At 39.2% G+C, this 27567-nt stretch overlaps 1 protein-coding gene, 2 non-coding genes and 2 pseudogenes across 3 annotated transcripts; 1 reads left to right on the top strand and 4 right to left on the bottom strand.

The window, feature by feature from the left end:
• Positions 1–1026: 1026 nt before the first annotated feature.
• On the bottom strand, positions 1027–1132 carry LOC115676276 (U6 spliceosomal RNA). Its single transcript, XR_004005132.1, has one exon. It is a non-coding gene; the product is annotated as a U6 spliceosomal RNA (small nuclear RNA).
• A 3080-nt stretch (positions 1133–4212) lies between these two features.
• On the top strand, positions 4213–22523 carry LOC115676168 (uncharacterized). Its single transcript, XM_056309700.1, has 6 exons — positions 4213–4301; positions 20527–20698; positions 20800–20931; positions 21083–21142; positions 21408–21615; positions 22154–22523. The coding sequence occupies exons 2-6, from the start codon at positions 20528–20530 to the stop codon at positions 22432–22434; spliced, it is 852 nt and encodes a 283-aa protein (XP_056165675.1). The 5' UTR covers positions 4213–4301; position 20527; the 3' UTR covers positions 22435–22523.
• Positions 13587–13692, bottom strand: LOC115664839 (U6 spliceosomal RNA). The gene has a single exon (XR_004003645.1). It is a non-coding gene; the product is annotated as a U6 spliceosomal RNA (small nuclear RNA).
• LOC130137732 (arabinosyltransferase RRA2-like) lies at positions 22401–25292 on the bottom strand (annotated as a pseudogene).
• Positions 25293–25490: 198 nt separating this feature from the next.
• Positions 25491–27138, bottom strand: LOC115676217 (pentatricopeptide repeat-containing protein At4g21300-like; annotated as a pseudogene).
• Positions 27139–27567: the final 429 nt, after the last annotated feature.

The raw sequence follows: 27567 nt of genomic DNA, 5'->3' as shown, positions 1-27567 counted from the left end.
ACCTTCACTCAAAAGCTTAATCCAATGAGTTGTGGGCCAATTAGGATATATTAACAGCTCAACACCACACCAATTCTCCGATGTGGCACTTCTCTATCACAACTTACACGTGTATTTCAACATTTTCAATGCTGAATGGGCTTCTAAAGAGGACCAAACCGGCTACTTTCACCATCATCAGTATGGCGTTTGTGACTAGACTAAAGAGTTTCAAAGCCACCTCATAGACACAGAAGACGAACAGACATCTCAGTTCGATTAGCATCTAATAACTTTCTTCAAAAACGAACCACAATTTCGTCATGTGGGTCAACACTAGCCCCCTTTGAAGATATAGTCACGTCTCTTCTAATAAGCAAGTCATCTCAAGCATACCCTAACTAAAACCATCCTTAAACCCTAACACAAACGAAATAAGCAAATATCATCCTCCACTTATTTTTTCGTGCTAACTGCTACAACAAAGCAGGTGAACTAATCTAATTGGATTAGATCAGAAAATTATTGAAACGAAGTATAAAGATTTAAAGAAAAAGGATTTTCATTAAAATCACCTTTTCAAACATGTTAATCTATAAAGATATGACAGGAAAATAAACGCCAATTCTAGATCTCCAGGGAGTAGAATCGAAGTTTCTTTAGAAGGTCAACTCCAATAATCCCACGTTTCTCTTCAGCTAAACAAGTCATATTTTATAACCGCCTCAAATATTAAGACCTATAAATAAGTAAAACAACAAAATTATTAAACCATGATAATATCTTCTAAATTTTGGTGGCATGTATCACGATCATGCAAGGGAAACAATGGATACACAAACAAAAATAAAACAAGAACGATTAAATCCAATTCCGTGATATTGAATAATCTTTGATATTCATTGAAGCATAATAAAAAAGAATAATCTATATAACTGATTACTTATACATAAGGTGAAAGGGGTGGCAAAGAGGTAAATTTTGTGAAATTCAGAATAACTCTAAACATATGAAATTTTACAAAAAATACACCGGGAAAGTATAAAAAAAAATTTAGACCATTTCTCAATTTGTGTGTGTCATCCTTGCGTAGGGCAACGTGAATCTTCTTTATATCGTTCCAATTTTATCGGATGTCTACGAAGAAATGGCCTCTCTCTCGCCTCGCTTGGGGATATAAACTGAGGTGTATGCATGTTCTTGGTCGACGTGGGACTCATCCTAGCTTCTGCATGTAGAAAGCTGGGCCATAGAAGCTTTCATGAATTTTTTATTCATATAGGGCCCACATTAATACACCCAAAGTTAGGACATGTGGTCCAAGCAGCTTTCACATTTAAAAAAGATTTGACTACGGCGTTGGGCTTAGCACAACAAATAATCAACTTAAAAAATAGGATGATTCTTTGCTATCTACTTAAATTAAAAGGCTAGCGAGGATATTTTGCTTGCAAAGAGAGATATGTAATCGCTTGGATAAGTTTATCTTTTTGGTAGATTTGGATTTTAAGTTTTTGATTTATTGCCATAAATGCGTGGACACTTAGACATGCATGTTAGGAAATAAAGTCAACAAGATGTCGCATGAATAGCTTTCTTCAAAGAAAAGAGGCACTGATTGATGGGTAATCGGCTTTTATCGAGTGTAATCAAGTCTCCAAACTCAATTATGTGGTTTGCAAAAGTAAGGCAACCTCTTACGCCTTACTTGGCTCCCGACCGACTTAGTAGAGGTGTAATAATTAATGAATGAGAGGAACGGTCATCTTACCTGTGATGGAAACACATTGACCATTGATTTCAAATGGATGAATACAAATAAGGTGACTAGGTAATAACTACTAAGGTAAATGGGTGGGATAATTGTCCAAAAAGTGCTAAACCTTTTGTCCGGCAGTCAATTCAGTTATAAATATTTCAATTGTGCTAATTAATTATAAATCTTTTGACGATTTGTTAATTTAGTCCTAAACATTTTTTGTGTCAATTTAGTCCTAAACCTTTTGAAGATTTACCAATTTTGTTATAAACCTATTATTTGGATATTTGGCCATAAGGACTGCATTGACAAATCATCAACAAGTTTAGGATCAAATTAGCATTGTTGAAAATTTTGGACTGAATTGATATACGTACAATAAATTTATGGCTTTTTGAACAATTTTCCCGTAAATGTATGATATAGAATAGTAATATGAATATAATATGCGAGCTAAAGATATAACTAGAAGGGTTGAAAAGCTGAAGTTTAAATGCAACACATAACGTATAATTCTGATTAAAGTCCTCCAAGTCCAAACCAAGGTGATAATTTATGTTCAACATACGAATCCTCAGTGTATGACGGTCCGAAACTCACTTGATGATTCTTTAGATCGTTAACAATGGATGTTCTTCAGAAAATTCATGGATATTGTGCCACGACACCACCCTCTCCAATTGAATTCTCCACGATGAAGAAAATCTTTATAACATTTATGAAGCAACCGAAGAGACAAGCGATGATTAAACACTTTGTTGTTTCTTTACTAATTTTGAATCTCTCTCTTTTTTCCCTTTATATCTCAAAGGCATAACCATAATTAACCAGCTATTTAGAGGGAACCGACACGGTAATTCACTATCATGGCCCTTAACTTAAAAATCTAGTTCCCTGGTCCAAGAATCGAACTCACAATCATTGGTTCCTGAATCGAAAATATGAAAACGCTCATGCAACTGGGTCAAATTTTTTAGGGTATTTCGAATCTCTCTCTATTTTGAAAAGGTCATGCAAGAGGAAAAAGTGAGAAAGGTCATTGATGAAGAGATAAAAGAGTGATCAAGAAAAATGATACTTGATTGGCATTTTGCAACTCTTGGCAAGGATCGCAATGCGCAAGCCTTTCTGTACAAAGTGGGTGTTTAAGTAGAAGAAGAATCCCAAGATAGAAGTTGAGAGGTTTGAAAGGAAGATTAGTCGCCAAAGGCTGTAGCCAATGGCCCGAGATCAACTACGGTGAGGGTTTTGCTTTGGTTGTTCATTTAGCAGACATTAAATCGATCATTCTACTTGCAGCTTAACATAAGCCGGTGATTTTTCAAATGGATGTGAAATCGGCTTTCTTGTTAGGAATCTTAAATACGCAATTTGTCTATGGTCCTACCATAGATTATTGGCAGAGAAACCGTGTTTGATTGTGTGTTGTCCCAGCTATATGACAGCCCAAAAGATTGAGGGGACTAGAGGTGACACGCTTTGAGTAAGCTTCGTAAGTTGGTGAGGTCAATTCTTTGTGGTTTGTTCCAAGATTTTTGCGCTTTCAGCCTATAAAACTATGGCCTTGTTAAATGTATCATTATATAGTTGCAGCCTATGAGGTGACCCGGGAAAGTGTGATCCTTTTATCATATTTCGTGAATCGAGTAAAATCAACAAGTTTATTTTATTTAATTTTATGTAATTATTATTTGAATAAACGAAATCATCTAAGCATGTCAACTTGAAATCGGAGTAAATTTATTATGAATTCGAGTTCTTGTAAGAGATAAAAATGAGATGGGCCGCGTATGAATCCAGTTCAAGAGCACTTACACGTAGATAAAGGGCAAACCACCGCTGGATGTAATTATTTCACACACCAACGGTGGACATAATGATAATTTCTATACTATATGCGGACTGGACGTTTAGTTACGGCAACGTGTCATTTGCACAGAACTTGGTCCGATTAAGAAAATACATATTTCTACGAAATAAGGGGAACCAAAATTAAAGAAAAAGAGATTTTGTTGCCTTTTAATCATAGCGACAACGCATGTGTTTTTAATGCAAAGGGGGATAATTATGCGTGGTTTCGTGGTAGGTCGCCAATGATAACTACTAGATTCTAATTTGAAAACTACAGTGTGCGCTAGTTCTTCGTTTCCTTTCTTTCTTTTCTGTTGAGCAAAAAAAAAAAAAAGAAGAACTAATATTATTCATGATCAGACAAGCGCGAAAGATACACGACCAATCTAGTCTAATCAAACAATAGAGTGACGAGAGGAATGGGTATGGGAATCGGAGGGCTCAGAATGTTCGCACCTGAGAAAAGAACGGCGGGATAGGGGGTCAACGGGTCGGGTCGGGTTTTAAATATACCCGACCCGAAATACTGCACATGCGTGCTTGACCGGGACTGACCCGACCCGACCCGAACAAATATATGGGCCCCGAAGCATCCCCGTCTTCCCAAGCGAATTCGACTCTTTTCCATAGAAGCTGTGATATGCTACTCCACTACGCACGCCGCTTGGTTCGCACAGCCTTCTTCTCTGTCCCGCGATTTCTCTCCAGCAAGGTTTGCATCTATTCTCCCTTCCTTCTCCTCCTCGTCCCTCTGTTATTTCAGCCTTGGTTTGGTTGATTTCGTTTCGACTTTCTCTGTTGCTGTTGAAGAGGGCTAGGGTTACTGGTTTATGTTCTTCGGTGTTTGTCTATCTTTTGGATGGAATTCTATTTTATACTCTCCCCCTCTCAATGGGTTAACGGTTCTCGTCATACGTAATGTGTTTTTAACGAGTGTTCTCAAGTTACATTGTGTTAAATATGTCAGAAATGACTCATTTGTGCCCGCGTTGGTTTGCGCTCAGTTCCTTTCACGAGAGTTCTTGGGTTCAAATTCGCCCATTGGTGATTTAAGTGGGGGTCGTGGCGGTGGGAAGCTGCACTAGCCCGGACTAGTCGGGCATCATCACTGATTTGAGCCTTAGCTCGCTAGCCGCGAAACACCTTGGTTATCCAAAATATATATATATGTTGGTTATCCAACAGCACCTGATCATCACGTAGACTCAAGCATGTCTTTCATCAAATTCTTTGTTTGATTTCCTTTCTTTTGATCAATTATTTATGAGAAACAGCAACTGGCTCATCCCCTCTTCAGCATTCCAGGATTCCTCTACATTATATAATGCTATCATTGTGACGGAAGCTTTCATAAAACCCTATATTTATCCCACAAGAGACATTCGACATTGGTTTTAGAAGACACGACTGAGATGTGCATGCTCGCACGTACACATGGCTGAGCACGCGCAGAGAGAGTCCATTGACAAAAAGAAAGCAGATATCGATTGGAAACTATACTGAATAGCTATTTAATTCGACTGTTTACAATACAATCAAACACCAAAATTTCGACTCAGCTAAGGAGGGACCATATCAAGCAGACTCCCATACCCAGAATCAAGTAAAAAGTCAAAATTGTAAAGTGACACCAAACTTTTAAAAGAATAATAAGTAAAAGACGAAAGTCGCTTTCCAAATAAATCTGGACCTTCTTTTGTCGTAACCTTTAAAAATATCATGCATCCCACTCGAAAACATAAGCACACAGAGAGTTTAGCTCGCGAGATTGATGATTAGTTCTATGCAAACCATTCTAGCAAACACAGTCATGTAATGGTCGCTCAAACAATTAGACAGAATTGTACTTTTGTTTCGCTTTGACTGGTCTTATGAGACTGATGTGGGCGACGAGAGGAGATTACTGGACAGAAGTATAGTAAATTGTTCTTGATTATTCTCTAAAATTTGCTCATCAAACATGTTATTTTCGCGAAGGTGTGAAAAGCAGTAGAACATACCGAAAACTTAACTAAAAGTTATAGTTTACTTCCATGTAACTCAGTAAGTTAAGTTACATGGTCTTGAGTTCGAGTCATTATGAGGACCACCTTGTTTTAAGATTATTCATACGGACCAAGAAATTGAGATTAGAGGGGGCGAGACAATGAATTTCAGTTAAATACCATGCATAGTTCTTTTTGAAAAAAATGTTATCCAAAAAATAATTTTTTGGATCCAAGGAAGTGAGGCCCACCACTAGATCAACCACTATATACGTGGCTTTGATTAAACCTGATCATGAGCCTAGTGGCAAGCTGACCTCATCCAAGCTTGGAAGCACGCTTTGGATGGGTTGGGACTAGACATGGCCACGGGCCGATTTTGGCCCGGAATCGGCCCATTGATCGGGCCCGCGGTTCGGAACCGGAACCGGCCCGTGGCCTACGGGCCCGGTTCCGATTCCAATAATTTTGGAACCGGCCTGGAACCGGCGGTTCCGGGCCTGGTTCCAAAAAAAAAAAATCTCTCCTTTGCCTTTTTTTCCACCTTTCCAACGCACTTTAGTCACGACCCCAGTTTCTAGAAAGCCCGATAAGGTTCAATTAACGCAGATAGAGGAAGAGAGAGAGAGACCCAGAGAGGGGGAGAGAGAGACCCATCAATCTTTTTGCGCTGTGCCCATTTGCTCCACGTTCAAGTAGAGCTCAGAGTTTGGGAGGAGAGCTCCTTGGGTACGACGGAGAAGAGAATGGCTTGAGCGAAGGAGTTGCGTGCTGCCTCGGCGGAGGGCGCGAAGGTCAAGGGAGTCCACAGTGACTCCCACCCCCACCCACGCCCACCTCCTCCGGTCCTCCTCCTCCAAATCCCTCCTTCCCCCCTCTCCCCTGCGCCTCCTCCAGTCCTCCCCTTTTCTCCTCCGCCCGCCCCCCGTCTTCCCAGATCTGACCCCCGCCGCCGTCGCCGCCGTCGCCCCCGCCCATGGCCGCAACCGCCGACGCCGACGCCCCCTCCTCCTCTCCCCTCGCTATCCTGCGCCTCCTCCCCTTTTCTCCTCCTCCCCCCTCGAACCGGAACCGCCCCCTTGTGGTTCCGGTTCCGGTTCATACATAGCCACGAACCGGAACCGCCGGTTCCTGAACCGTGGCCATGTCTAGTTGGGATAGTTAATCCACAAGCCAACCATGCCCGATCTTTAATGAAGAAAAATCAATATTTTTTAGAAAACGGACCGCACTTGAACGAGGACTTTTAGATTAGATAGGCTCGGTACTCAATTCGGGATACCAAGGGTCATTTGGTTGTCATGCTTTGGGTCAATTTCTCCAAATATAGAGCTTTATGGGCATTAGCAAACGAAATGGTCTCAGGAATTTGTCTCACTTTCCCGGGGAGGATAGAATGAGAATTTCACCAGTAGCTTCTCCAAGGTGGAATCCTCCTCGTAGAAGATAGAGAATAGTATCAAGCTTCCCTTCTGAAACAAGGGCTTAGGGAAAAAGAAGGCTTCTGGCACAAGGGGAGACTCGAGTCAACTTTCTGTCCTATTATAAATTGTCATCTCCAATTAATGCACGGACTCAGAGTTCCTCAAACACTCAAGTTCAAAACTATATCACTTGTCCTAGTTAATATGGAGCAATTTCAGGTGGGATTTAGATTCCTTCCGACTGAGGAAGAACTTATCAATCATCACCTTATGAGCAAGGTACTTGGCTACACCGATCATTGTGTCATCCCCGAGCTTGAGGATTTCTATGCATGGGATCCATGGGATTTACCTGGACTATATCCAGGTGAGTTTCATGCGCCTACTCTTTTCCCTTTAACTTAGGCATGTGCTGTAGTATTTATTGGGCAGTAATTATATATAGAAAAGTTGTTCATACACTATTTGCATTTTATAATGTTTTGATAAGTTGTCCTAAGTCTTTTGCCATGTATGAGTGCAGGAATATTGAATTTTCCATCGGATGGGTTAGACTGGTTCTTCTTCTGCCCTTCTCCTTACGTAGCCCAGAATAGCGAGCGCATCAAAAGGAAGACAAGGAGTGGTCAATGGAAGATCACTTGCCAAAGGGATCACATAAAAGCTCGAGACACCAAGGTTTTAATAGGCACCAAGAGGATTTTGGTATTTTACAAAGGTTGTGTCAAGACCGATTGGGTCATGCACGAATATCACCTAAATCCTGAACTTCTCGATGGATACTCCTCAACCTTCCAGGTTCTCCATTTGATCTATATATCTAAGATTTCTCTTTTATTTTTCATGTGCAAAATAAATTTGTGTGGAGTGAATTGATAGTGCATTAGGCCAGGCTTAAGAAAGTAGGATGATGGTTCTTAAGATTTCTCTTGTATTTTTCATGTGCAAAATAAATTTGTGTGGAGTGAATTAATAGTGCATTAGGCCAAGCTTAAAAAAGTAGGATGATGGTTCTTTTGAACTGTAATGTAATACCAATGGCTTTCAATAGGATGAGCCAATTAACTGGGTTGGTCCAGTTGGGGCGTTAGTGAATTTTCTGTTCAGGACTGGAGTCACTTGTTCAAATCTCGCCAATTTAGTGCTAGATTGCTTTGAGTTAAGGCAACTTGCATAGATCCAAAGGCCTGTACTTAATCGGTGCATGGGATACATAGTACTCCATAGGCTTGGGATGACTTTATACTCGCGTCCCTGGATTACAAAAAGAAAAGAGCGAGCCAATTAATTATTATCATTTTTTTTTTGTTTTGACCTTGTGACATATACTTTTACGGGTTCTCTTTTTCACTTACATTTCGTAGTGTATTCAAAGTGAAACTTTCAGAATATACTGACTAATCTTTGTTACAATAAAAATAAATATATATTTGCAGATACCATACATCCTCTGTCGCTTGAAGAGGAAACCAAGCGAAAGATTGGATACTTCCCCAAGTTTTGGAGAAGGTTCAAGTGTAACTGATAACACTCCAGTTGCTTCTCAACATGGGTCAACAGAGAACACAGATCAGGAGGTAAATAACTCAAGAGACCAAACCTCATTTCTGGGTTTTGCTTCCCTAAGTCTCACTGGTTTTGGTCAAATTAATGTTCCATGCACTGAGCATTAGCCGAATATTTCGGAGTAATTTGAGTCTTTTAACACGAAATTTTTTGTCCGACATCAGTCATCGCTTCAAGCAACTATGGAATCACTCCCTCCATTTCAGACGCTCGACAACAACCTACCGGACTACAACTCGAATACCTCTTTCAATCCGCAGCACTATGTATTCGGCGATGGCCAGGTAGGGTGCACATAGTCGCTTGTGGTGCATACTGATGGTTTTATCAATTCGTGAAACACAAACTAACCATTCACTAATTCCTAATTAAACTGATGATCACTACGTTTCGTATAGGGCAATGGTTTCTGGTGAGCCTTGGAACGTGAAGAATTACCACTATTAGCTCTTCAACGATGTGGCTTCGCAGGATACTGTTTTAGAAAATTAGTGAAGACTCCTCTCGAGCTCTTCAACAATGTGGCAGAGTTTTCATGTATTGTATTGAGTGTGAGTGAGCGCCCGCGCTTGTATATGTTTTGATAAGTATTGTACTGCATATTCTGTGATGGACTTGTGCCAATGAAATAGTTGGACTAAATTGCTGGTATGAAACTTCAGTTGATTGCGATATTGATCTTCCATTGCAACGGTTCGGGCATTTTGTGGTGATCCATGTCGGACTATGTCATATGTACTGGTTCGACTTGACACGGGAAGCTTTTATCTAAGTCGATTAGCTTCGCAAACTTGAAATATCCATTTATCAACATGTTGGAAAAGTTAATAATGTTGGCTACAGGGACGACAGGTAAGTGTATACACTTACATGCATTGATATCATTGCTCAAAGTATGCATTAGCATAAGATCCTAGAATCTTCTTCACTCAGGAAACACTCGAGCAACTTCATATCATGGCCTTCTGCTTACATACATAAAATTCTGGAGTCTGTCTTCATGAAGAAACTGGAAGCTTGTTTTATAAGCTTTCAAAATTTTCAACCAGATGGGTCCTATTAACAACGTTAATATGCGCAATGGACTTCGAAGAAGCTGTTGGAACAGTCGTGTGTCTTGAGCTTGCAGGAGTTTGCCTTCTTAAACAAGGCGAAAGAATATTACTTGTTCTTTGGATTTATGAACTGACCCACTTGGAAGTGTTTGGAGTCAACACTCTCAAGCAAAGCCAAGCGATGAGTAAACTCTGTTTCCTCTGCTTATTTCGCTAGTCCCATTCTCTACTCTTTACTTCTCTGTCTATAGCAGAATTGTCTGTGTGATGAAAAAGCATGGAAGACTCAAGAACTCGGAATTGAATGGTTTTGGCCAGGCTGTTACAGAGTAGCCGAAGGATGAGTAATTATTCAAACTCTAGCCTATAAATCCTCTTCTCATACAAAGATGGATGTCGAGTTACCAAAATCAGCATCACATACGACAGAGGTGTACACAACGAAGGTGTCTATTAATTGACCCTCAGACCGGGTAATAAGCTCTTAAAAGCTAGCACGGTCGGCCGAGTAGGTGACTAATCAGTTCGAGTGTTAACTGTTAAGGAGTAAAAGGAAATGCGTGAATTATAATTGTTATTCTGTTAATTTGCTTAAAGGAGAGACTCACAAAAAGTTATTGTATCCAATCATACATGTAACAAGCCCACCAACTCGCAATAAAGTAAGTGAATACATTGAGTAGGAAGCATCCTGGTAGGACCAGCAATGGGGTCTCAATCAACTCAACTTCCGGAGGAAGTTATGAGACTTGTGAATCAAGTTGAAGGGAAGAAAAAAGAAGAAGGTGGAATCCACCAAAAGGCCAGACAAAACAGGCATGACTTCAACTCAATGTGAGTGGAGTATAAATTCCCACCTCTTCTCTCGTAGGCGTGGATACCAAAGCTCTCTTACCAAAAGTTCAGAAACTTCATCTCTGCTGTGTTTCTGGCACAGAGAACATGAGATGGAAGACCATACAATGAAGCTGTGGAGTCTTCAACAACGGGGTTCGAAGTCGAAGCCCGCTATTGAAGAACTCGTCAATCATTACTTGAAAATGAAAGAACGCGCTGTGCATAAGTGCCCTGATCATTCCCCGTGTTTTATAGCAACACGTGGGCAAGGGTCATGCACGAATATCACCTAAAGCCGTTCGTCTGTATTATGCTTCAGGAGGCCAGGTAATCATTTTCGTTTTCTTCTTCATTCTTAGTTCTGTTCTTGTACAGGTAACAGCAAATCTTTGCTCAGCAATGAGGTCCCAGAGGCATATTTAGATTACTATGCACACGTTTTTGTGGTTCCATTTACAGTACTTCTTGTTTTCACCGTCATTGAATTGTTCAGCTCCCAATTAGGAGATTAGATTTTTATTCTTGACCACCTGAGCTATACTGGGTAGAAAAAACATTAGTTGTTAGCGATTGGTGTTTATGAGTGTTCCGATTCGATGGTTAACAATAGCGACAGCTAAGAACTTGATTTCTATGTCCTCCTTGGCTTTGTGGGCCAAGGTATAGACATTGAGTTTGGGATAATCAGATATTGCACTCTGTTGAACCTCTGTTGATTAAGATACAGTCAATTTGCATCTCAGTTCAACGAGGAATTATTTGTTGCTGCCTTTTGCTACTGTCTCATCATAATGTTGGGTTCTTCTATATCTTGAACAGGCAATTTGTTCTTAGCCTGCTGAAAGGAATACAAGATGAGAAGGCTGATAATTGCGTAGATATATGTAACTCCTCAACCAAGATAGTTCTAAAAATGTCAAGATGCTTCAAAGGACTTGATCCATGTATCTCTAATACGTGATTGAAGATATGTCAACAAGGCGATCCAAGTACCAGAGACACTTGCGAAGACATATGCTGCTTAGTTTTCATATGCTTATTGTGGAGAACAATGAGCTTTCTAATAGAGTAAAAAAAAACCTTCTTTCTTGTCAAGAAGGCATCTTCCCCAGTTGTATTTACCTTTGCTTTTTATCGCTCATCCGTTATCAACCCGAATTACAACATATCTCCAACACAATAAGCACGGATAGATGACAGTATATTTGCCTACAATATGCTAATCAATGTCTCATCTCCTCCAAGGATTATAAAGAAAGTATATATAAATCACAGGGTTTTAAGCTCAAACATTGATAAATGAAGACCCTTTTGCAAAAGCACAGAATCAATCATATGTTTCCTGGATGCTCGTCTTTATTACCTCAGTATGTCATAGTACCTTCTTTTCATCCCCTTTAAGCCATGAATATCTTATATTAGACTGAGGATATATCAAATTAAATATGGTTCAGTCCTTGTGCTTTGCGCTTGTTTTAGTAATGCCTGTAGCATAGTGTGTCTGCTATGTCCGTAACTGGGCGAACCGGCAGAACCTTAACTTGACATTGCAGACATTGCAATGTGACAGTGTCTGCAATGTTGTAGGCATGAAACATCCCGACATCCGTCATAATCTCAACTCGGCAATCCAGTCCAAATCGTGGTCGGTCAAAGGAGCAGTATCCTTCAAGCAGAGAGCGCCCTCCATGGGACTTTGGGCGAATCACAAGCCACAGAAGAGAAGGGGGAGAAGCCTCCTAACATCCTGCATCCGTCGAAATGGAAGTTGCCTACTTCTAGAGTCAATCGGGTGAGATAGAGTTTATGATTCCTCTTTCTTCTCCTGCTCACTGTATTATTGGATGTAATCTAAACCTTGCTTAATTGGATGCTGCCGATGCAATGGCTTGACGGCATATCTTGCACACAAAGGAAAGGCTCATGTGCAACCCCAGCTTCAGTCTACACTTGAGCAAGATATTGTTTAAACATGGTGGTGGGCAAAGCAATGTCTAATTAGATCGTTGTAACCATGTACCACCTAGGCACTAAAGATCATAACATCTCACAAGATCCTGATTTTGGGAACATCCAGCAAAATTCTCTCCCATCGATACGCACTTGGTCTTGCTACAAAGCAACATCAATCTTCCAAATATGTGATCTGACAGTAAACTCGATCCATTGAGCCGAGAATCAGATGTTTCGAAGTTTATCAGCGTGATCCTTTAAGATATGGAAGTGTTGATCCCATTGAAGGAACTTAAACACACTTCAATGAAATGGACTTGTTCATGAAGAGACAAGATGTGTCTTCAATGCTGAATGGGCTTCTAAAGAGCACCGAATGGGCTATTTTCACCTTCATCAGTATGGCGTTTGTGACTAGACTAAAGAGTTTCAAAGTCACCTTATAGACACAGAAGACGAACAGACATCCCAGTTCGATTAGCATCTAATAACTTTCTTCAGAAACGAACCACAATTTCGTCAGGTGGGTCAACACTAGCCCCCATTGAAGATATAGTCACGTCTCTTCTAATAAGCAAGTCATCTCAAGCATACCCTAACTAAAACCATCCTCAAACCCTAACACAAACGAAATAAGCAAATATCATCCTCCACTTATTTTTTCGTGCTAACTGCTACAACAAAGCACGTGAACTAATCTAATTGGATTAGAGATCGGAAAATTATTGAAACGAAGTATAAAGATTTTAAAAAAGGATTTTTATTAAAATCACCTTTTCGAACATGTTAATCTATAAAGATATGACAGGAAAATAAACGCCAACCCTGGATCTCTAGTGAGTAGAATCGAAGTTTCTTTAGAAGGTCGACTCAATCCCTCGTTTCTCCTCAGCTAAACAAGTCATATGTTATAACCTCCTCAAATATTAAGACCCATAAATAAGTAAAACAATAAAATAATTAAACCATAATAAAATTTTCTAAAAAATTTTGGTGGCATGTATCGCGATCATGCAAGGGAAACAACGGATACACAAACAAAAATAAAACGAGAACAATTAAGTCCGATTCCGTGATATTGAATAATCTTTGATATTCATTGAAGCATAATAAAAAAGAATAATCTATATGATTGATTACATATACTTAAAAAAAATACACCAAGAAAGTATGAAAAAAAGACTTCAATCATTTCTTGATTTGTGCGTGTCATCCTTGCGCATGAGCCATGCTAATCTTCTCTATATCGTCTCAATTTTATTGGATGCCTTCAGAAGTACAACCTGTCTTGCCTCATCTGGGGATATAAACTGAGGTGTATGTGTGTTTCTGGTCGCTGTGGGACTCATCCTAGCTTCTGTATGTAAAAAGCTGGGCCATAGAAGCTTTCATGAATTTCTTATTCATATAGGGCCCACATTAATACACCCAAAGTTAGGACATGTGGTCCAAGCAGCTTTCACATTTAAAAAAGATTTGATTATGGCGTTGGGCTTAGCACAACAAATAATCAACTTAAAAAATAGGATGATTCTTTGCTATCTACTTACATTAAAATGCTAGCGAGGATATTTTGCTTGCAAAGAGAGATATGTAATCGCTTGGATAAGTTTATCTTTATGGTAGATTTGGATTTTAAGTTTTTGATTTATTGCCATAAATGCATGGACATTTAGACATGCATGTTAGGAAATAAAGTCAACAAGATGTCGCATGAATAGCTTTCTTCAAAGAAAAGAGGCACTGATTGACGGGTAATGGGCTTTCATTGAGTGTAATCAAGTCTCCAAACTCAATTATGTGGTTTGCAAAAGTAAGGCGACCTCTTACACCTTACTTGGCTCCTGACCGGCTTAGTATAGGTGCAATAATTAATGAATGAGAGGAACGGTCCTCTTTCCTGCGATGGAAACACATTGACCATTGATTTCGAATGGATGAATACAAATAAGATGACTGGGGGTGCGCATGGCAACCATTCTGTGCCCAGAATCTGATTCTGGATAGAAATGATTTTTTTTTATTCCGTGCCTGGAAACAATTTCTAAGCATTTAAAGGCATTTGGTAACTACCCAAAATTTCTGTTCTTAGAATAGAAAAAGAACATAAATGTATTTGGTAACTATACAAAATTTCTTTTTATTAATAATATTTTGAATTTTTTAATATTTCTTTCTTTTTTTCTTTTTTTTTCCTTTTTTTTTCTTTCTTTCCCCTTCCTTTCTTGGCCATGGCCGGCCGCCGGCCCTGGCGACCGGCCACAGGCCAGGGCCGATGAGGGCGTCGCGGCCCTCGCCGGTCGCGACGGCGAGGTTGGCCTCGCCTTGGCTGAGCGAGGCCAACCTCGCCGTCGCCACCCAGGTCCGTTGCCATCCAGGCAATGGACCTGGGTGGCGACGGTTGGCAACGGACCTGGGTGGCGACGGTTGGCAACGGACCTGGGTGGCGACGGCAAGGTTGGCCTCACCTTGGCTGGGCGAGGCCTCGCCGTCATGGCCGCGAGCCGCCCTCGCCGGCCCTGGCCTATGGCCGGTGGCTAGCGGGTGGCGGGGCCGAAGAACAACAACAAACCAAAAAAAAGAAAAAAATCAAGAAGAATTAGTTCCGGAAAAATTGTTCCAGAATCGAGAAGCTACTTTTTTTTGCTTTTTGATTCTGTTCCAAAACTTATTATGGGCACAATTATTTGCAAAATTGTGCCCGGGCACAAAAAATTTAACAAACGGATTTCTGTTCCCAAACTGATTCTGGGAACAAAAGAACAAAATCAGTTACTATTTGGTAAGTTGCCAAACGCACCCTAGGTAATAACTACTAAGGTAAATGGATGGGATAATTGTCCAAAAAGTGCTAAACCTCTTGTCCGGCAATCAATTTTGTGCTAATCAATCATAAACCTTTTGACGATTTGCTAATTTAGTCCTAAACATTTTTTGTGTCAATTTAGTCCTAAACCTTTTGAATATTTGCCAATTTAGTCATAAACTTATTATTTGGATATTTGGTCAGAAGGATTACATTGACAAATCATCAACAAGTTTAGGATTAAATTGGCATGGTTGAAAATTTTGGACTGAATTGATATCCGTACAATAAGTTTAGAGCTTTTTGGACAATTTTCCCGTAAATGTATGATATAGAATAGTAATATGAACATAATATGCAAGCTAAAGATGTAACTAGAAGGGATGAAAAGCTGAAGTTTAAATGCAATACATAACGTATACTTCTGATTAAAGTCCTCCAAGTCCAAACCAAGGTGATAATTTATGTTCAACATACGAATCCTCAGTGTATGACGGTCCGAAACTCACTTGATGATTCTTTAGATCGTTAACAATGGATGTTCTTCAGAAAATTCATGGATATTGTGCCACGACACCACCCTCTCCAATTGAATTCTCCACGATGAAGAAAATCTTTATAACATTTATGAAGCAACCGAAGAGACAAGTGATGATTAAACACTTTGTTGTTTCTTTACTAATTTTGAATCTCTCTTTTTTTTTCCCTTTATAACTCAAAGGCATGACCATAATTAAACAGCTATTTAGGGTGAGAATGATAACATTTCTGTTCCAGAAACAATTCCTAGAACCAGGACAAGTTTCTGAGAAAAGAAACCCGTTTGATAACGACCAAAAATTTCTATTTCTAAAACAGAAACCCGTTTAATAACAGCATAAAATTTCTATTTTCTGGAACAGAAACTCGTTTGATAACAACACAAATTTCTATTTCTCTGAACAAAAATCCATTTTTTTAGAACCCCTTTTAGGGGTTAAACCCCTTTTAAGGTTTTTTAGGGCGTGAATGATAACCATTATGTTTCAGAAACAATTCCTGGAACAGAAATAGAATTTTCTATTTCTGTTCCCAGGACAAGTTTTCTGAGAAAAGAAACATGTTTGATAACAACAAAAAATTACTATTTCTAGAACAGAAACCCGTTTGATAACAGCATAAAATTTCTATTTTCTGGAACAGAAACCCGTTTGATAACAACACAAATTTATATTTCCCGAAACAAAAATCCATTTTTTTGGAACCCTTTTTGGGGCTTAAACCCTTATTAGGGTTTTTTAGGGGTTAAAACCCCTTTTAAATCCCTAAACTAAGGAGTCTTCAAAAATACCATTTGGGCACCTTAAAAAATTTAAATTTCACTCAAAGTGGGTGATCACAGGTATTCTAAGCCATCCTGTGAAATTTTTTATTTTTTGATTTTTTTTAAAAAAATTCACCAAATTTCCTATTTTCCAAAAATCTAACTTTTTTTATTTTCTGAAATTTTTTATGAATTTTTCTGGAATTTTTCAATTTTTATGGATTTTCTGAAATTTTTTTTGAGATTTTTAGAAATTTTCCGGATTTTCTAAATTTTTTATGAATTCTATGATTTTTTTGATTTTTTTTTATTTTTCTAATTTTTTTTAGAATTTCTTTTATTTTCCTGCTGGGAATGAACCGGACCGAACTAGTTCAAATCAGTCTAACCAGGTTAGACCGGGGCCAAATTTAGGAATATATGTGTTTTGAAGAGAGAAAACAGGTTCTTTTAGAAATGGCTTTCATTTCCCGTCCAGAAATAGAAAATCTTTTTTTTTTTTTGTTGATTTTTGGTCAAGAACCAGTTCTTGAACAAAAAGTTGATCCAGAAATAGAAAATGGAATTGCGTTATCAAACGGGTTTCTGTTCCAAATCTATTTTCGGGAACAGAAAACTAGTTCTTGATATAAACAGAATGGTTATCATTCGCGCCTTTAGGGGTTAAAACCCCTTTTAAATCCCTAAATTAAGGAGTCTTCAAAAATACCATATGGGCACCTCAAAAAATTTAAATTTCACTCAAAGTGGGTGGCTACGGGTATTCTAAACCATCCTATTAAGTTTTGAAAATTTTGATTTTTTGATTTTTTTTTGAAAAAATTCACCAAATTTCTTATTTTCCCGAAATCTGACTTTTTTTATTTTCTGGAAATTTTTATGAATTTTTCTGGAATTTTTCAATTTTTATGGATTTTCTGAATTTTTTTTAGAGTTTTAGAAATTTTCCGGATTTTCTAAATTTTTTATGAATTTTCTGAATTTTTTTATTTTTATTTTTTCTAATTTTTTTAGAATTTTTTTATTTTCCGGTCGGAAATGAACCGGACCGAACCGATTCGAATCGGTCTAACCAGGTCAGACCGGGGCCAAATTTAGGAAGAGATGTGTTTTGAAGAGAGAAGACGGGTTCTTTTAGAAATGGTTTTCATTTCTCGTCCATAAATAGAAAAACCTTTTTTTTTTATTCTGATTTTTTGTTCAGAACCAGTTCGGGAACAAAAAGTTGTTCTAGAAAAAATGGAATTGCGTTACCAAACGGGTTTCTGTTCCAAACCTGTTTCCGGGAACAGAAAACTAGTTTTATACAGAAACAGAATAGTTATCATTTGCGCCCTTAGAAGGAACCGACACGGTAATTCACCACCATGGCACTTAACTTAAAAATCGAGTTCCCTGGTCCAAGAATCGAACTCACAATCATCGGTTCCTGAATCGAAAATATGAAAACGCTCATGCAATTGGGTCAAATTTTTTAGGGTATTTCGAATCTCTCTCTATTTTGAAAAGGTCATGCAAGAGGAAAAAGTGAGAAAGGTCATGGATGAAGAGATAAAAGAGTGATCAAGAAATATGATACTTGAATGGGATTTAGCGATTCTTGGCAAAGATTGCAATGCGCAAGCCTTTCTGAACGAAGTGGGTGTTTAAGGAGAAGAAGAATCCCAAGATAGAAGTTGAGAGGTTTGAAAGCAAGATTGGTCGCCAAAGGCTGTAGCCAGTGGCCCGAGATCAACTACGGCGAGGGTTTTGCTTTGGTTGTTCATTTAGCAAACATTAAATCGATCATTCTACTTGCAGCTTAACATAAGCCGGTGATTTTTCAAATGGATGTGAAATCGGCTCTCTTGTTAGGAATCTTAAATACACAATTTGTCTATGGTCCTACCATATATTATTGGGAGAGAAACTGTGTTTGATTGTGTGCTGTCCCAGCTATATGACAGCCCAAAAGATTGAGGGGACTAGAGGTGACACGCTTTGAGTAAGCTTCGAAAGTTGGTGATGTCAATTCTTTGTGGTTTGTTCCAAGATTTTTGCGCTTTCAGCCTATAAAACTATGGCCTTGTTAAATGTATCATTATATAGTTGCAGCCTATGAGGTGACCCAGGAAAGTGTGATCCTTTTATCATATTTCGTGAATCGAGTAAAATCAACAAGTTTATTTTATTTAATTTTATGTAATTATTATTTGAATAAACGAAATCATCTAAGCATGTCAACTCGAAATATGTATATATAATATCCGGAGTAAATTTATTATGAATTCAAGTTCTCGTGAGAGATAAAAATGAGATGGGCCGCGTATGAATCCAGTTCAAGACCACTTACATGTAGATAAAGGGCAAACCACCACTAGATGCAATTTTTTCATACACCAACAGTGGACTTAATGACAAATTTCATACTATATGCGGACTGGACGTTTAGTTACGGCAATGTGTCATTTGCACAACACTCGTTCTGATCAAGAAAATACATATTTCTACGAAATAAGGGGAACCAACATTAAAGAAAAAGAGATTTTGTTGCCTTTTAATCATAGCGACTACGTATGTGTTTTTAATGCAAAGGGGGATAATTATGCGTGGGTTTCGTGGTAGGTCGCCAATGATAACTACTAGATTCTAATTTGAAAACTATAGTGTGCCCTATTTCTTCGTTTCCTTTCTTTCTTTTTTGTTGAGCCAAAAAAAAAAAAGAAGAACTAATATATTCATGATCGGACAAGCGCAAAAGATACACGACCAATCGAGTCTAATCAAACAATGGAGTGACGAGAGGCATGGGTATGGGAATCGGAGGGCTCAGACTGTTCGCACCTGAGAAAAGAACGGCGGGATAGGGTGTCAACGGGTCGGGTCGGGTTTTAAAGACACCCGATCCGAAATACTACACATGCGTGCTTGACCCGGACTGACCCGACCCGAACAAATATATGGGCCCCGAAGCATCCCGTCTTCCCAAACGCATTCGACTCTTTTCCATCGAAGCTGTGATATACTACTACGCACGCCGCTTGGTTCGCACAGCCTTCTTCTCTGTCCCGCGATTTCTCTCCAGCAAGGTGTCCATCCATTCTCCCTTCCTCTTCCTCCTCCTCCTCCTCCTCCTCGTCTCTCTGTTATTTCAACTTTGGTTTGGTTGATTTCGTTTCGATTTTCTCTGTTGCTGTTGAAGAGGGCTAGGGTTACTGGTTACTGGTTTCTGTTCTTCAGTGTTTGTCGATCTTTTGGATGGAATTCTATTTTATACTCTCTCTCTCTCTCAATGGGTTAACGGTTCTCGTCATACGTAATGTGTTTTTAACGAGTATTCTCAAGTTACATTGTGTTGAATATGTCGGAAATGAGAATGAGCTTTTCGTGCGCAGAGTTTCGGTGTTTCTGAGTGAGCTCCTCCCTTTAGAGGTAGATGCAGGGGGCTCTTTAACTTTTGTTTAATGTATGTTAGATGACCCCTAGAAAGGACTTCTGGTACATGTGGAGTTAAATTTTTGCCAGTAAAATAAAACTGTTTGATGCTTTTCTTCCTTCTTCTCCTCGTCTCTCTATTATTTCAGCTTTGGATTCATTGATTTCGTTTCGATTTTTCTGTTTCTCGTTTGAAGAGGGCTAGGGGAGAGACTGACCAGGCTGGTCTTTGATAAGTTCCTAATAGTAATTCGCTTTGAAGCATCTAGTGATGATTGGATTATGGTTGTATGCTCATGTCTTGAACTTCTTCTTTTTTTTCTTTGAATTGGATATGTTTTGAGTTATGAAAGAGGCATCGCATGTTTCGATATTTCTTTGAAAAGTAAAAAGTGCTGTTTAGAGCGTGTTTGTTGCGTAAATCCGGATTGATCGTTTGCTGGCTTTGCTTATTTGAAATTGTAAAGTTTCTTATCAAATAGTGTGAGTTGATTATTGCTGAATGGTTTCCGGAATGCTTACGTATTGATTTTTTGACCTGGAATGTAATTTGCTGAACTTTCTTCATCTTGCGAATTCTTGTTTTCCTGGCAGGATGTCGGCATTTACACGCGTGATTCGAGTGGGGATCAAAGCGGAGAATTGTCTGACGAGGTATCGAGCATTGAGAGCACATTCAACTTCGAGCTCATCATCCGACGAAGAGTTTTCTCAGCTGGTGAAGTCAAACGGCGTTGGTGGGCATCGATTAGACACGTGCTTATTGGTATATTACGTTTCACCCGTGATTTTTCTTGTTATAATCAAGAGGATAACATGCTTGCCGATGAGTATTTTTCTATACATTATTTTTGTTTTCTGATACAGGAGAAGATTCTAGAAGCTCGAGCCTTCCCACCTAATCAAGCGAAGGCGATAGCTTCTGTTGTTTTCGAAATATGGAACCACACCCTTGAAAATCTGGATGACACCTTTGTCAAACGAGAAGAAATTGAGACGGTAAATCCTGTTTGGTCTGTTTTTCCTGCATGCAGTTTTGATAGAATTGATTGCATGACAACAGGACAGCCTTGGGGCGATAGTGAAATTGAGCCACTTATGGTAGATGCTGATGGCTTGTAATCTTTTTTTCTCTATTTGTGCTTTGTAGATTGAGGAATCCTTTCAAGAAAGGCTTAGAGAGATAAAGAATCAATCCCAGGCTGAGCAGGTATGCACTGTGTTCTACCTTTCTGCCTTCATTTTGTGCTATGTGTATATAACAATTAGCAACGTAATTTTTTCGTCATACAAATTGGGAACTCAACAAAGCAGCAAGTTTTTTCATCTTTCTATTTGAGCTGAATTTAGTGTGAGGATATCGTGTCTGTTTCAAAATTTTGATTGGCTTACGTCTAAGGGACTTGTTGTAAATTTTCTTGCTATCAAGCATATCATGTCCTACAATGGCTACATTTTTGTGACATTCATTGCAGGAATATAATTTTTCGAGGGATTTCGATAAATTGGAGGAACTCAATCAAAATTTAGGTTCTACATTTGCCAAAACGCGTCAAAATTTGGAGGATATGAAGTCCGAAGTGAAGTTAGACGGGGACACGAAATTGACTGAAGCAAGGCATTATCTGATGAAACACTATGCCATTTTCACCATCTCGGTAGCTGCTCTTTGCATGGCTGCCGGTAATATTTTTAAGTAGAGCGCACTTTGGTTGACAAAAGAATTTCTTGTTAAAAGATTAGAATACTCCGAAATTGTTGGCTAATACTCAGCGAATGGAACATTAGTTTGATTGAAACCAGTGAGACTTAGTGAAACAAAACTCAGAAAAGAGGTTTGGTCCCTTTAGTTATTTACCTCCCGATGTGTATCTTGAACCTTCTCCACAACTTGGGGAAGTATCCAAGCTTTTACTTGGTTTCCTCTTCGAGCAACAGAGGATAAATATATAGTATCTGTGAGTACTTATTTTTAATGTAACAGAGATTAGTGACTATATAGTTCCTGTGGATATCTTTGCATTCTGATAGTTCTGGTTATTTGTAATTCTGGTTTTCGATATACGTTCTGTTCTTCCTTTCTCTTCCAGGTTTTACAGACACAAAGATGAGGTTTATATGGTGAATCACGGGCAAAATTCCCGTTTGCCTTTAGTAACGAGCAAATCACTTGCTATAGAATTTGAAAATCACCCTGACCGTTGCTTCTATTGTTTGCAAGGGGTTCTACAGGCTAATATATGTATCATAAACGTTGGGCCTACAACATTATATGTAGTATCTGGACGAGCGTATATTCCAACTTCATTGAAGACTGGAGAGAGAAATTTAACCTATTTGTCCTTAAACGAATCATTTGATGACTATAAAGTTCCTGTGGATAACCCAGCAACTTACACAACAATCTGTACAAGATCGTCGAAACTGTTGATTCCTAATGCTGTTGGGTTGGTTGTACTTTCACAAAGCAGATTCTGCCATATCGTGAATGGCAATTCTTAAGTTTACTGTACATAGAAACATGCACTGTCCAAGGTCATTCATACGCTGCCCAGGATCCACATATTAAACATTAGATGCACTTGATTATACACCTCCTCCTCTACTTTGAATCTCATTGATGGCTTCATTAGGCGAACGCCGTTCGCAGGCTTTTCAATGTGGAAATCCATCCGGGCCTCGAATATCTTCTTCACTTTGGCACCTGAAGAATGAGCAGTCAATGCTATGATTGGCGTGTGGATTAGATATTGTTTCTCCTCCTTTCTGATCTTTTTTGTTGCTTCATAACCATCCATTGCGGGCATCTCCACGAACACAGGAAATCAGTGAAATTAAATGAAATGTTGCTCTTCAAGGGTATAAAAAGCTGGGAAAGGAAGGACTTCCCTCAAGACGCTTAAGCATTCACATTTTGTACTTCACTTGAGCGAGGAATCAATGACTAAAGCAGGGCAATAAAGAACAAGGCCATCAGAGAAGGAGCTGGGCTCGGCGAAACTAAACAGACGCATTGAAGGTATAAGGGTTCATGACATTCTAACCCACCTTCTCACTTTTCAATTCTCTCCATCTCAAACGATGTTGTCCTATGTAGTATTATCATCGGCATCAGAAAGTCCTAGACTGAAGATGTGTTGACTTCAACTCCAGATGAATTACTACTCAGAAACAGAAGCAAAGGACTCCAGATCAGTAGATTTGACCCGAAAGGTTCACGCATAGCTCAGAGAGTTAAGAGGCTATTCATACAATCAGATGATTGAAAAAAACCAACATATCCCAACTACATAAACAACAGTTCCTAAGCTACTTGAAGATACAGCCCGTGAAAAATCGTAATATTCTCAGCAAAAAAGACGGATTGAAATCAATGAGGCCAACAGGAAAAGTTATCAAATCCAAATGGTATTTTGTCGATGCCCAACAAGTCAAGTTTCAGCGAAGAAGACAACAGGTGCTAAGAAGTATCTTTGAATACCAGAAGGACGTTTTACCAATCTGAACCATCAGGGAAGGGTTTTAGAGCATCTTCTTTACCATTAACATAGTATTCTACAACCGCCTTTGCGTGCAAAAGCTTGTTGGGATGGTAGTTCACACAAAAAATCACGGGTTTATTCTGAATGAGGCATCTTTCCTGAGAGTTTTAAAAAGGACCTTACTATTCATAAAGAGAAAAGTCCATCGTCCTCCTGGCAGCATGGAGACCATCATATCCATTATGTGAACGAAAAAAGAGTTCCTCGTTGAAAACCGCCTGGTCCCAGGCATTTTATCGAGAAAGCCTGGCAGCTACATGATCAGGGAGCTCAATTGAGGGGATTGTCGGTCTGATACAAAAGAAACAAGAATTATAAACCCAGATGCACATCGTATGAGCATATCTAGCCTAACCCATTCAAGGCTCGTCAAAGACATTATTAAATCCGTAAGCAGTCCTGTTGTCATGACCATCTGTCGTGGACTCCACATCTGAATCCCGATGAAGATGTCGAACGGGTTTTGCAAGTAGACTATGTCGACATCAGAGAGAAGAACACCATATCCCAACTGCAAACATTCTCTCAAAATGCGGAATTTCAATCCTGAAACAGCATGATTCCTCCTGTCCTTCGTACAGAATCAAAGCCTTCATCTGGATTTCATTTGTAGACAGGAACACTGTTTGACTTGCAGGACTCAGCAATATCTTCATCCAGAGCAACAACCAAATAATTAGGTATACCCACACTTTATGTTGGTGAACCAAACCTCCAACATTTCCTCACAAAGGAGTTGGCCAGGGCAACCATGAGCTCTCTATTAACTGCGACTTTCTCCAATATTTTTTGTTAATCTCGGATTTCACAGATTCATCAGGGACAACAGTGGGAGTGGTTCTTGAATCCTTAATAGTACCAAATGGCCCAGCTTTCTGCTGTTTTTTTATTTTTCTGGTCATAAGCTTTCTGCTGTTTACCCAGAGCAAGAACTTGCTCCTGAGCCTGATCTTTCCCCGGTTCAGCTAACTTAAGCTTTTCCATCAATTCCCTAAATTCCTTTCTCAGTTCAACATTCTTCTGCATAACAGCCGCGTACTCCAACATCAACATGTTCAATCGGTCAGATGATTCACAAGAGCTGGAAGAGGACCCTCCCTAGCAGGCAGACTATAAAATAAATCGCTTATGGCATTTGCAGGATATCCATGAAAAACAAGTTAATGCTCGTCATTCCATCAAATTTATCAACTCCATGTCCATTCAAGGCTCATGACTCACTCACAGCTCTCAGGCCCTCGTTCACATTATATTTGCTATATAAAGATAATTTTTTAGATGTATCAATGTTTAAATTACTTCCAGAATATTTGTTATATTAAGTCCTCTTGGCAAAGTCTTTGGAGCACATAAAACCCACATTAGAAACTACTTCTCAGTAACTTTAGAGTTCTCTTTTACAGAAGATAAGAATTGGTTCAAAAGCCAGTTTCAACCGGGTTTTACTCGAGAACCGGCCTGGTCATGCTGATTTCGGCCAATTCCCAGGTTGAACCGAGACAAATACTCATCCCTAGACAGCTTTTCTTTTAAAGACAGAATTTAAACAATATAATGGTCCCAGAGATGTATCCACTCAATCCGGGTTGGCCAGCAGACGTTGTCATAGGCGTATCGATAGGCCTCGATACTGTCCAAACCAATAGATGCTAACCTTTTCCGGCAGATTGCATATTCCTGCAGGAACTGGACAATTGCTGTTAAAAAGTGGCCTAAAAGAAATAAATCGATGATGTTCAGGAATGGTGACTTGCACAATCCTGCCAAAAGCAAATTTTATTGTAGAATAAGGTCTCCCTCGTTAGATGATGGCACCACATTGACATATACGTGTTATATGCCTCATATAATGCATTCCCAAGGTGACTATATAGTCAGGACTAACAATATAGCCCACGTACCCAAAATAAATCCTTCAAATTAACCGCAGTGCTGGAATTCTAACATAAAAAAGAACGCCACTTCCCACATTCATAAAATAAAATAAAAGAGACAACCTAATCAAACCAACTGTAGTTGACACCAAATCATCTTACAAATCTTATAACTTTCGAGACAACTTAGATTGTCATCTAATGGTTACTCTCCCACAGTAACAGGGTACGTAATTTAAATAAAATTAAGGGAGTGTCAGAGTAACCTATCCAAAAATGGAGTTTGCCATCTGCGTATTGTTTTTGAGAAAGAATGAGAGTACCTTTCCATTGGCTAATGTGAAAGCGCTTCCTTCAAACTGGTAATTTGTCATAGCAAACAAGCCTCCATAATTCTCTGTTCCAACTTATGTCGAATGAATCTGGCATAATGAAACCTTTTCGAGTGCATACATCCCCTGGTTTGTGGGTGCCTTGGAATGTACTGTTGAGTTACATAACCCTATTTTCTCAGATCTAACAGAAGAATTTCCGGCATTGAATAGATATGAGCAAATTGCAGGTGAGTATCATCAGCTGCAACAAATACATGGGTCATGTTATCAACCTCAATCCAACTGTGTCCGGCTACCCTTTTTACTCCTCTTTCTTTCATTTTACTTCGTGCACGAAGGACACCAGCCCAGTGGCCTGCACCAGCATGCAAATTGGAAAACAACACGTAGTATCCAGAATTATCAGGCTCCATTTCAAGAAGATGTCTTGAAGCTACTTCAGCGAGATCAACGTTGCCATATAAGCGACAGGCACCTAGCAATGTCCCCCAGACACCTGCATCCGGGGAAAATGGCATGCACTTTATGGTTTTAAAAGCTTCATCCAAGTGACCAGCTCGTCCTAATAGATCTACCATGCAGGCAAAATCCTCATCTTTGCTCGAATCCCGTACTTTTCTGTCGTGCAATGAGAAACCGTATTCCCTTATCAATTTGGCCTGCATGACCACAAGCAGATATTATAGTCAGAAATGTGACATCATCAGGCTGGCTACCGTTATTCATAAAACAGCAAGAGACATTCCCTTGGGAGACCATGGCTTCAATAAGCAGCAATCATACTATTCCATGAGACTTCATTCTTCTCATCCACCATGTCAAACACGGCAAGCAAATTCCAGGTGACCACATTTAGCATACATGTCTATGAGTGCAGTCTCCACATAAATATCATGGCAAAACAAACATCTTGTCATGTAGCCATCGATCTCCTTCCGGTGATAGAGTGAAGGTAAGATTGCACAAGCAGAGAGACCAGATGAAATGCTAACACAGTCATACTTCTGGTTTCCCGTTTTGGGAGAAGTTTGTGACCATTGAGTTGCAGAACACAACAACCTTCTCAGACAGCTCCTGTAGATTAGATGAGCAACATCGACTTGCTCACATTTTGCATACATATCTATAATCGCACTTAAAACAAAACATCTGCCATCAAGACCACTCTTGAGTATATCCATGCAATTCCTTCCCAAGTCTTACGAAAGCCAAACCAGCACAAGCTGGTAAAATGCTGGCCAGAGTTACTGAATTTGGATTTACTTTTCTATCAAGCAACAACCTAAATATTTGTATAGCATCTGATTTCATACCATTAAGCACATATCCAGAAATCATGGCTGTGTAGATGACTATATCATGACTGACTTTCTCTTGCTTAAACATCTTATATGCCAATTTCACATTGCGACACTTAAAGTAAACATCAATTGGTGCTTGCCTTCCGGTATGCATCCCAGACAAATTTGTCTTGCATTATATTCTCGGCAAGCAATATCACAAAACTTTTCATAGCTACCAAATTCATCATCAGGCCCCTTTCGACGCATTCATGGGGATTTTTGTGGACCAATGAAGCTATTGATGAACTTAGTTGGAAAACACATATCATTTAATTGTTATGATTCCCATTCTTTAGCATACATCTATACACACGTGCAAGCATGATGAAGAGAGTACCACACTATAGGATAAGATAGAAGAAGAATCAATGCACTAACTTTGGGAAATTGTCCAATTAGTTCTATACATATTTTATGGATATCAATTCAGTCATAAACTTTTCAATTTTGCCAATTTAGTCCTAAATTTTTACGTGAAATTCCAATGTAATTCTTCTGGTCAATTATCGCTGGAAATCGCTGACGTGGCAGTCCAGTCACT

This window comes from Syzygium oleosum, unplaced genomic scaffold (genome assembly GCF_021117445.2).
Source record: "Syzygium oleosum isolate NSW1041296 unplaced genomic scaffold, Sole_v2.1 Sole_v2.01, whole genome shotgun sequence".
Lineage (NCBI taxonomy): Eukaryota > Viridiplantae > Streptophyta > Magnoliopsida > Myrtales > Myrtaceae > Syzygium > Syzygium oleosum.
This window is presented reverse-complemented; position numbering and strand designations above follow the sequence as displayed.